This window comes from Motacilla alba, chromosome Z (assembly GCF_015832195.1).
Source record: "Motacilla alba alba isolate MOTALB_02 chromosome Z, Motacilla_alba_V1.0_pri, whole genome shotgun sequence".
Lineage (NCBI taxonomy): Eukaryota > Metazoa > Chordata > Aves > Passeriformes > Motacillidae > Motacilla > Motacilla alba.
In genome coordinates this window covers 24,200,001-24,212,427 of record NC_052046.1, presented here as the reverse complement: position 1 = coordinate 24,212,427, position 12,427 = coordinate 24,200,001, and the positions used below count along the sequence as shown (strand labels likewise).

General features: G+C 35.2%; 1 protein-coding gene across 3 annotated transcripts in view; it reads right to left on the bottom strand.

Annotated features, from left to right (window-relative positions):
* The window catches only part of CERT1 (ceramide transporter 1), an 82,474-nt gene that overhangs the window by 46,338 nt on the left and 23,709 nt on the right, over nt 1-12,427 (bottom strand). For all 3 annotated transcript variants that reach the window (XR_005255252.1, XM_038124391.1, XM_038124392.1), the window contains exon 3: nt 12,170-12,286. Coding sequence is in view for 2 of the 3 variants with exons in the window: in XM_038124391.1 (XP_037980319.1) it covers nt 12,170-12,286 (117 nt within the window). In the remaining variant the exon portion in view is untranslated. The remainder of the gene's footprint in view (nt 1-12,169; nt 12,287-12,427) is intronic.

Sequence of the window (12,427 nt, the reverse complement as noted above, 5' to 3'; positions counted from 1 at the left end):
GGCAGATTTACCTAACAGAGTTCCTCAAACCCACTAAATATCACTAAGCACATGAATGATATATTTTCTGCTTAACCTTGCTTAGCATATTTGGAGACAGGTAGAAACAAGAATGGAAATAAGCAGATGCTGCACTTTTTGAATGGCACAAGAATAAACCAAAAACTTGAACGAGACAGAATTTAACGAAACCTTTTATTTACATCAGAAAGTCTGAGAACCAGCAAACTGAGGCAAAAACCTTCACCTTGTTAAAAAATAACTGTTTCAAGACAGAGGAATTCTTTTACTGGAAGAAGACAATACTATAACAAAAGCAAGGAATAGTTAACTGCTATGTAAGAAGCAGTTAACCTTTTTACCATAGAATCAGAATGACTAAGATGCATGATCTCTAGTACCACCTCCTGGTCAGAGCATGTCCAATTTTATTCTCAGGCCTACACCCCACAAGGATGCATTCTTTAGAGAATTATAATATCTATTTTCAAAGCCAAAGCAATTGTTACGAAACTAACTGGAACAAAGAGGGAAGAAAGACTGGGTTGGTCAAAGTGAAACAATCTACTTTGTTTATAATTAATCAAGTGTGTTGAGCTGGAATAGACAAAGCTTTAGTCCAGCTTTAGATAGTACTAACTGTAACTACTTGTTAATTAAACTGCAATTTAACAGCTGCTGTTCGATCACGGGCCCAAGAATGGCAAAAGAGTGCCAAGACAGACAAAGAACTATTGTTTTCAGTCCTGAAAGGGAAGTTTCAACAATTTGGAAGTGAAAACATTTAGATTTGCTGCAGCAAACATGCTTGTGTAGTCAACTGAAACTGCTGATTCACTGGCATTCCCCTAGTCTTCCTTCAGGAAATACAGAGTTTTCAGCAATAAGTGCACTTAGCAAATTCAGCAACATCAAATGACATGCACTATCATATGTATCAGAGTTACTGCTGATACCAGTGCTAAAATAATGGAACATACAAGACATACCAAAGCTTAGTTTCCCTCATTGAAATTTAATTAATATTTAATTAAATTTTAAAGAAAGAACTCTCTGTTATTGACAGCAAAGGAATAATAACTTGAATAACCCATCTAATCATTCCCTGAAAGCACAGATTCTTACAAAATTTCAGTACTACCATCATACCATACATTTGGGCAAGTAACTCCTACCAGCTGAGCATCCTCAAATGTACCTGTTTGCTTAAACAGTAATACACAAATCCTACAGAAAAATGGACACCTTTCTCCATTTAACCCTCCATTCCCCCAGTTTTCTGATGCCTATATTCATACCAAGCAATATGGGATATTTAAACAGTAGCAGTTAAATATTAAACCCTTTCTTTCTCACCTACTATTTAAAATAAGTATGCTCAAGAGCACAACTTTTTTTTCTTCTGCAGTCTATACACAGACAACATTAAAATAACAGCAAATGCATATTTTCATGCTTGATCTGTTTTCAGAGAAAAAAAGGATCTTTTTGCTAACCTAGCTGACCTATAGTGAAAATTATACTGGAAGAATTACCTTAAGAGGTTTTGATAAATGGCAAGGACATTAAACTAAAAGAGCAGATGCTTCAAGCCATGATATGTTTCCAAAGGACTTTTGAGTCATGTTAGGTTCTGGAGTTACTCTCTTTTTCAGGAGTTTCCCTGAATAGTGGTGGTGTGTCGGCCTCTGAAAAGAGCCAAAAACTTACCTCTCTTCAATGTTACTATGTCTCATTGGTACTTGTGCACCCCACCCATGTGGTTGAGTGCTCCTCCCTACAGCAAGGGGATCAACTAACATCTGTTAATATCACCTCATTGAGTTTCACTGTAATGAAAGCTCACTGAAGAAAAGCCACCTCCTAAAAAGGTCTTTGAGAAAGCTAAAAAAGACCACCTTTGGTAGGCTGAGACATACAGAGTAGTCAAGACTTTTCTATTAAGCTGTTGATGCACAGTATTTTCTGAGGTGATGACTAATAATTCTGAGTAACTAGCATACAGTATTGGCAAGTGACAACTTTCAACTGTTTAACCACTCACTGCTTTTACATTGCAGCTTTCTCCTATCTGTTCTTGATACCAAGAGCTTACCCTAATTTGAAGGGACATGTATCACCAAAGTCAAGCTTGACACAGGTCTCTCTCAATGAACAAGACTGTTTTCAGAGAGATCTTGTAAAATATGCTACCACTTTGCCATGGAGAACTCAGACTCCTAGAGATAACTGCATGTCATTCTGCTGGTGACAAACCTTGGCATTCCCCTCACTTCTATTAAATGAAAGTATACACTGTCCAAATTATTTACAAAGTTAATTAATAACATTTCTGAGTTTAATACTGGAATCCCACTTGTTTATAGCAATGAGACTGATTATTTACTGCACAGCCAGCTGTAAGCTGACTCTTATAGAGCTCTGGTCACCTCAAGACCGAGCATTAGTCTTGAGACCAAGTTTACTTTAGCCATGTACATCACTCTTCATTAAATAGCACTGCAAAAATGTTGACAGAAATACTCAACAGCTTAGTGGAGCAGTAGTGTCACAAGCCTTTCACATTATTTGATACTGAGTTAGGACTTTAGCAAGTGTTTTTCTTCACATAGTATTGCACCCAAAAGGCAACACTCTGTTAATCTGCAATTTGAATTGCAATTTTCAGGCATTCATTAGCTATTGCAGAACACCCTGGTTCACCAGCCTAGCTATGCAGTGATCAAAAATTTACTTTAACCTTTCTGTGCATTCGAATCTTGAATCAATTAGTATATTTAGCTAATTTAAGGCAAAGATAGGAGCGAGTCATCTCAAGTAAGTTCACTACCTTTTGGAGGCAGTGGCTTGAGAGGAGAGCTCCAGACCTCTATTAAGACTATGAAGACTACAGTCTACAGTCTGTGAAGACTACCTGTTAACACTCTGAATAGATGGGAGAGAACACTTTTTAATTTGGAACATATAGGTGATCACAGCTTTCATGGACATAAAGATTTAAAATTATCTTAAGTGCATTATATGTACAGCTTCAGATTTAGATAGGTAGCTCCCAACAGAGTAACAGGCAAGCTCAGTTGTGAACTGAGATAGGTTAGATTACTTAGCAATTTCTTTATGTAGACAGTCCCCATATTTTACAAAATACTAGAAGAAGCACAATCACTTAAGGAACGGAACCAAACCCACACAGCACAAGAATTATTACCCAAAGCAGCTGAGCTGGAAAGACTGAAGTTGACAGAAGAGCAACACAAACTTAACACTTATGCACACGTGAGAAAAATGGATTTCAAAGTTTACTTGGTTATAGGAAATACTGAACTGTATACGTACAGGACAGGTAATGATCTGCAAGTAGTTCTAGAGATGAATCAGATTTAGTGATTTGCAAGCTGAATAAGTTAAAAAACTCATGGTGTTGTAAAAGGGTAGCATACAAGATCCACAAAATAGTCCTACATTCTGTACAACACATACAGGATCCTAGTGGGAGTACTAGTTCTATTTTGGTGCTATACTTCTGTCCTAGGTTGACTTCACAGAAAGATGAAGACTGATTTTGGAAGACAGCCGTGCCAGATACCAGAAAGCTGTAAAAGACATCCACGTGAACAACAATTGAGGAATAGGGAACTGTTCTAACAGAAAAAGACAAGAAACATTAAGTGTTTCAAAAATTAATGGAATAATCTCTCTAGATTTACTGTAAGACTACTTAATAAAGGAGAACTCATGAGGATGGCAAGAAATCCCTTTGATGGCAGAAACAGCCTAAAATGATTCCACAAGCCCTTACTGTTACAACACTTCCCAATCTAACTTACAGTGAAACATAGCACCTATTAAGGATGACTTTAGTTCACATTAGGGAAGAATTACAATTAACTTTGTAAGTCTTCCTTCAGGACAGTACTTTATTTCTTTGCTGATCTCTATACCACTCAGATGTCACTGAAGACCAAAAAGAAAAAGACAGTATTCCCAAATGAAAGACGAACATATTTGAAAAGTTAAGACAGGGTGCTCAGACTTGTGACAGCCACATCCTTCTCCTATGTATTTCCCACTCTACCTAAGGTTCTGGTCAAAATCCAAAATAAGTAAGCTTATTACTGCCAAGCTCAGAAGCCTCTGCTTGAACATATTTTGTTATTTAGTTACCAAGGAGCAGTTTTGCAAACACTTCAAATTCAGCTTTGCTGGGAGATGTCAAATGTGAATACACAAGAACCTAGGTTACATATTTAACATCAAAAATGACAGAAACAGCAAAAAAACCCCACATCTATGCTTCCGCATAAGCTTGAGTAGCAATGACTTTTTAGTTTCAAAGTAGTTCAGGGTGCTTTTGTAACACCTCTAAGAGTGTCTGCCACTCATCAGTGACTTGCCTATACATTTCAGTCTTTTAAACAGGTTAACAAGCTTTTAAAACAGCTTTTCACAAGTTAATATAGGTATCCAAATGCTGTCCTCCAGCCTCCTGAGGCAAGCTGCACTACTGCTGCCAGCCAAAGCCTCACAATGCCACAGTGGGAGAGTGGGTCATTAGCTTCTGAAGCAAAATGCATTACCACAAAACAAATAAGAGTGTATGCTATACAATCCATATCAGTATCGAACAGAAATATTTCAAGTTTATTGCATGCTATAGAGTGCCAGACAAAGAAATCCAAGAAAAGAACAAAGAAATCCAAATCCAGTTAATAGGAAACAATAGTTGACATCAAGATTACTTAGGAAACTTGTTCCAACACTTAGAACATGGATACCAAGACAGGCAAAAGGAGGTCTCATAATCACACTCCTACAATCCGCTTTATGAATTTGATAAATAAAACCAAAGTTGAACAACATATATCTACTTCCATATATCCCATACTTTCCTTCATCTGCACTATCCCTTCCATTTATGTCAGTCTTACTTGTGAATGGGTATGGGGGAACTGTGGCCGGAGGAACTTTTATTAGTACGAAATGCCAAAAAATTAAAACATTAGGGAGCCACAGTTCTTTTTAGACATCAGCAGTAACTGCTGAGGAAGCAAATACTTTAAACACCACACATTACTGAAACAGCTGAATTTCAGCAGAGGAAGTAGAGGAAGCAACAGACACTCTTCCTGTTGGTCCCTGCTATATGATGTATCTGACGTTAAGACTACTGGAAAGTTTTTATTTTAAAATAATTAAAAAGACTGTATTTATAATGAACATCCACTCATCAATATTAGAATATTTACTATTGCTAGAAATTGATAGTGACTAGTTGTCAATAACATAGTAAACTGATAAAAGACATTTTTTTAATAAAAGTCACAACATCAAAACAGACTTCTGAAGACTATTTGCAGCATTTCAATATGCACTTGAATACAGTCTACACAAGCATCTCAACTACTTGGTCCAGCAGCTCCTCAATGGTCTGCCAGAAAATGGGAACACTAAATTTAATGTACAAAACTATTTACTGATGGCAGAAATTTCTATTTCTCATTTAGTATCTACTTTAAAAGTTTATTACAATACTATGCTGATTCAAAATATTTCTGTATCATTTCTCTGCATATACTACTCATTTTAAATTATCTTACTGATTTCAGGCCAGACTGACAACAGATTTGGAGTGATTTATTGGCATGTCTTTATTGCCATTATCAGTATATTAAATCTATTCTATGGCAGAGTTAGAGATGTGTAAAAAAGGAGAAAACTACCCTGTCTTCACAGAATGTTACAGCTCTACTTAAAATTGCTGTGGCTTGTGGACAAGTTAAATATGTGCTACCTACTCTGTACTCTCCCTGTTGATAACACAAGCTCATTATTCTATGAATTGAAACTCTGATACTGGTTTTTGGCCCGATTAATGAGTCATACTTTTTTGCTCTGGCATCTACTGCTAGTAAAATATTACTATGAGAAAGTTACCTCTATTTGCATTTTTCAATGTTTTCTTAGAACAGCTAAATAAAAATAATCTCATAGATCAATATTTACATACAGTATTCAAACAAAAGCTTGACTTGAAGTATGGTTAACGTGAAATTTCTTCAGCCATTGTAGGTTGAAGGAACAGGCAGATGCACTTGGATCTCTGTCTGAAGGTGACACATTCCAATTACAGAAGAAAAACTAGGAACTGAGAAACTCTGTGTGCTTATAATCAAGTCTGAAGTGAAATGTAAGGCTCCCTCTGAGTTTAATAAAAGTTACTCATGCATAACCTCTTATACTTAAGTTCATAACAGAAATAACACAAGGATAGAAAGCAATTTTGATTTATAAATACTTCAACATTTACTGCAATATTTTACCTGAAGTCCTTCACCTCAGTCCAGAAGATGATTTGTATTACCAATCGATTTAAGCAATTAGCTCAACCATTCAGAACAAGAACAATTACAGCAGGCAGAGGGGGCATCTGTTAGCTCTGGGCAGGTACTCTGTGGGTTACTTTGTTATTAAGATGCTTCTCAAGTGCAAAATCTTGTGGTGCTCTGGTTTCATTCATTGGGACTTTTGCTTTCGAATGGTTTTGCAGTCATGTTAGATGAGCAAGAGCTCACCTCTACCCCTTGTCCTCTCCGTCTGGCTTTCTGCTTCAACATCACCATTACTGTTACTAGCAACATTTTTCAATGTGTAACAGTACATTCAGTAATTCTTTTAGAACAGTACATTGACAAGGGAAAACACAACAGGCAGATTACCATAACAGTGAAATCAATGATTCCTAACACTTCATAGATAAGGTAATTACTAACTTTTTTTAGGCTACATGGAAAAAATAAACTCCATTTTATGTGGTTAACAACAATTTTCTGAAAATTTCAGGCTGATGATGTTTTCAGGTTTTGAATTTTCTCACAACAATATCATGAAGTGCCCTTATTGACTGCAATCAAAATTATGCTGTTCAAAGTTTGCTCTGCAGTTTTCTAAATTGAGTTATGAACCAAGATCAACAGTCAGAAAATAACCACCTCACAACTAAATATCTCAATTCTAGGTTACTTGTTTGAAAATGTATCAATGTTAAAGAAACAAAATTAATCAAATGCTTTAATAATTACTTAACTTTTTCTAAAATTTTGAATTTATCTGACTGTCAAATCCAGCGTTTTCAGCTTTTCCCACCATTTAAACCATGATCTGGACTTAAACAATGCAAAAATGGTATCTAAAGCATCTTGGTTTGACAACTGGTATTTTAAGAAACAAGTTGTAGTATACAAAGAATTGCACAAAATTAGAATTACTTAAAAGCTAAATTATCTTTGACCCCAGGTTGCCACATACTCTCCCCATTTGGGGAGAAAACGCTAAAAAAAGGAGATATAAGTTTTACTCTTCTTGATGTTTCTGCATAATCCTATTCTAACTAGCTAACTCCTTTCACAGTGTCTAATCAAGAGTGAAAAATAAAGCACTCCTTCAAGGAAAATTTTTACTGAGGAAGATAGGCCACTTTCATTTAAAGGGGACAGGTCCCTTCATCCCCCAAAAAGGGACATATGTCAATTAGGTTCAGAAAATAGCCACCTGATGCCTTTCAAAGTCAAACTTTGAGATTCATGCCTTCTAGTCTAGATATAAACACGTTGTACATCATCACTTCAAAATTAAAAAGAAAACCTACCTATTCCCTACATGCCAATTTGCTGGGTATCTAGGTACTCCTCTGAAAAATTACCTTTTCTGGTCTGAAACAGCAAAATTAGATATTGTAAGAAGTTCAGGAAGACTTATTTCGATCTGACAAACAAAAGATTTTTCAAATAGAAGACCAAAAAAACTATCAATCTATATTGCTGAAGAGCCACAAAGTCAATAATGAAGACATTAAGAGTCTGTGTGCAGAAAATAAAAACTATGATGGAATTAAATGGACAAACCTAAAGTGATGCAAAATTTCTCATAAAGTACTCATTTCTCAATAAATTCTCATCTAGTTCTCAACTCAGGTGGTGGATTAACATTACAAGAAATCATTATCTTGATCTCAGGAGTTCATTTACTCAAAGTAAGTTCACTTATACAGATCTTTCTCACAACAAACAGCAATTTGCTCTCATTTTCTCACAGCACTGAACTAACAACATTTAAGCCAGTTTATCTAATATTAGGTTAGAAATTCCAAATTCTGTTTTGAAACCATGGAAGAGACCTGGAAGAGGCAGTCTTTCAAATTTCTATTAAGAAGATACTTTCCAAACAGATCAGCACCGCGGTGCTCAAGCATCATCAATGTTTTGACACGAGAGAAATGCCTGATCAATACATCTAATGAAACATATAAGTAGAAGAATGGACTCCTGGTTACACGCGAACTACTTCCTCATTTGCCTCACTGATGGATTTACAGTTGGTTTAGATGTATCACTCCTCCAGTTCAGGGCAATGAATAGACATTTTGAGCTATACTTGAAACATTTAATGTAGTAAAGATTCAGGAGCCTCAATGTAAGGAAAAAAAGTACAATTATAAACCCCTCTAAAAATTCTAATGGCTTTTATGCGTGACCATAAGCCATTTTACATTTCTCAACCATCAGCTACTCATGGGTTCTGCTAAGCATTAAGTTTTTCTATGTCTGCTTATACTCATATTTAATATTAAATTAATATTAAATCAGTGTTCTCTTTGTTTGGAGCACAATGAAACACAAAGTTTCTGTCTATTTTTCTCACTCTGAAGATCAACAACCTTGTGACATGCTCCATTAAGTCTCACAAAGACACTTTTGCTAGTGAGTAGCTTAAGCAATCTACCAGAACTACCTGCCCACTCAGTAAGCAAAAAAGAACTTAAAAAAACCCCAAGAAACTACTTTATGTTAAGAAAAATGACTGTTTAGTACAGGAAATAATTTCCTCTCTTGATTTTATTCAAATTATGTGCCATTTGAAGAACCTGTTTCTCAAACAAAAACCTTTTTACCCAGAAGGAGCTTTTGCATGAGGTTTGGTAACCTGATCAAAAAGCTCCTTCAGAAAATGTCAGAGTAAGCTAATAGATCTGAACTTTTCAGCGCAATGAGATACTCTGCCCATCTTCCCCTTTTCTCAGTCAAGTTTTTGGATATAAAACTTCCACGAGCTGAAGTGAATTAAAGGATGAATGTAGAGGTTCCAAATGAAATCCAAGGTTCACTTAAGTGCTGTTCATACACATTTGAATGAAAAATTGGATTGACTTTCAGATTCCATGAAAATACTTTCTTCCAAATCCCATCAAAGTTATATTGGAAAAATGTACTGCTTCTTAAATATTTTCCATACAAACCTATATTCAAAATTACAGGTTATAGCACTAACCCTTCAATGAAAGTATAGAAACAATACATTTCGAGACATATTCTTTAAGAACCACTAATTATTATCAGACTGGCGGCTGGATTTGGACACTTCTGTGTTGTGTTTAATTCTACCAAACACCTATTTATGTAAATACAGCACTTTTTCAAGTGCTAGTCAAGATTTCCAAGGTTTCTGGTCATAAGTTTACTGTTTATTTTTCTAAAATCATTAGAAGCAACAGATGTACCTCTACACCTACATTTATCACACAAAACTCCTACTGTGTTCTGAAGACAACAGAATACTGCACTGGAAAGAAGACGTTAGTAACTCTGATAATGCATTATATACTTTCAACATGAGTTTAAGCTATTATTACAAGACTGCAGTAACTTCTGCTGTTTTCCTTGCTATGTTTTGATCATGATATTCTTGATATTTAGTTGTATAATACAGAAAGGATGTTTTAAAATAAAAATATGCATTGTAAGTATGTATGTAAAATAATGTATTACTTTAACATATTAAATGTTTCGATAGCTTATTTAGAAGTATTTTCTACTCCATTTAAGAATGAAAACAACTGCTATTTGCCTTAAATACTGTTAACACTAGAGAGTAAAAAGGAATATGAAAGAAACTGAAAAATGTCAAATACCCATGCGCAAACTACACATACTGGAAAAGCTGTAAGATTCGGAACAGTCAAGTCCAGTGCTATTACCTTAGGATTGCGAGATGCAAACTCAACTGTTTCTTGTCAGTTTAGCATATACAGAAGGACTTATTACCACTTCCTATTTGTAGATGTACTTCTCTTCTGTTTTTACAACATTCCAGAACACCCTCCTTCTTTAAAAAATAAGCTGAAAAGTAACTTCATTAAAATAATGAAAACCACTTTCTTATCCCTATTTCTATATATAATTCTAAAAACTAGAAAAAAATGACTAGTGTAAATAATCAACCCTTCATTCTTCTTTTTTAAACATCAAGACAGAGATCTAGTAAAATTTATTTATTTAAATAACTACCAAATTCTTGCAAAGAATGAAAGTCTAAACTGCCTAAACCTAATTATGTTAAAAGATTATTTTTTAAAGCTGAAAAACTGTATAATTAATCAGGCTTCTTTATAAAGAGAAATCACTTTTAGACTGCTAGAACTTGTACTCCTCAATATTCATTCATTATCTGAAAAGGAGTTTGAGTAAGACAATTCAAGCTTACCAATAAAAGCTTATCAATAATACCAGATAGACAAAGGAAAATAAACCTCATGACAGGGGTGAATACTAATGCAGGTAAAAAAATCAGTGTCGAAAAACACAAGTTTTTTTTTTAAAAGTAGTACAGAGAAACAATGCCTCATCAACACTTCCACTACCGAACTCTAAACTACTACCATTCAACAATCTTGTGAGTTAGTGATTCCATAAAATTGCAGCTCAGAACTCAGCACCAGTTAAGATGAGTCTTACAAAAGGGAATAGAAAAATAGCATGAAAAAGGTTTGAGGTAGTAATGGGCAGAGTTTAAGACAGGATCCGGGTTTTATCATCACTCATTCCTACAGGGTAGCATTCAATGACATAGACTGCATTTCTGCTTATCCAGCTTCAGGTTAAAGTTCTACATTTCCCCAGCTAAATCATTCATGAAACCTAGTCTAAATTTTAGCCTAGAGCTATCAAGTTTCATGACTACACTAAACCACACCTGAAGACCCCCAAGCCTACTAGTTTTTGAAATGCCAGTTCTGCAGATGTGCAATCCAGTAACTTCTTCAGTGTATCCTCATGAGAAATTTCTCTCAGGTATTGCACTAGGAATAAATTGCAGTGTTGTTTTCTCAAAAACGTGCCACTGTTAACTTTGTATTTTTTCATTAGACTACAGGAAAGAATCCTGGCTTTGCAACTTCATTTCTTATGCTTTAATATTATGTCTGTATCAAAATGAAGGCAAAATGCCAAGCTACAAAGGGAAAAATAGTCCAATTGAAATGATTTTTTTTTAGAGAACCATTATCAAATGGCAGCACTTTAAATTTAAGAACATTTACTGCTTATTGCAAGGAATGGCCAATAAAAGGTGAAATCTCTTAATTACACACAGTACTTATACAGACAACACTTCAAGAAGCTCAAGGTAAAAATTCACACCTACTTGGATACCTATTTCAATTTGTATTCCTGTAATACCTGTGTAACCCAGACTGAGAGGCTGCATTGGGCTAGGTATTGCAATTTAATGCTACACCTTGGGACAGTGCCTATCTTGTACCTGAAAACATAATGGATGTTTTGTGTACCTTCTGCCTGACCTAAAGGGCTTTAAGGTTAGGTATTTTCAAAATGAAATGAATTGAGTTAATTGGAAGATATACAGAACACATCAAAAAAGCTGAACCAAAATGCGGATGAAGAATAGTGCCTTAAAAGACATAGACACAAAGGTCCATGATCAGATACAGTAAAAGTGGTCAAATGATGAAAAAGAGGAGCCCAAAACCAGAATGATAATCTAGCAAATTGACTCTAAGACTAACAAGATAGATGAGAAGCAATTCAATAATCAGGGAGAAGATGGACAAAACATTGAAATCATCACTCAAACATAATAAAAGCTTTTTTTATTTCAAGCTAGAGAGCTCAAGAAAGGCTCACAGTTGTTAGCCCCCAGTAAAGTCTTATCTGTGAAGAACAAGTCAATTCCTTTGAAACATATTTAACATAGAGCTTCAACCTTGAGCTTTTACCTGTCATAAATACCATGAGGGGAAGCTCAAACTCTCTGCAAGCACTATGCTTGATCTAATGAAGGAATGAGAATGGAAATTAGAAAATAGAAAATTACGTACCTTATGTTGTTCTATTGCATCTACCCATTGTTGTCTGTGGTCTGGATCCTGAGCCCGGAGGTACCAAACACTATCATTCACGCTGATATCAAATCTGCATTCATCAAAGTCATGGGGCTATGACAGAAGAGAGTGTATGAGTAGCTAAATTAGCAACATGATCAACATTACCTCACAGATTATTTTGACGCTCAAACACTAATTAGAAAGTCTGTTATTGTCTCAAATTCATCCTAGATTCTAAATTTTGTATTGTGT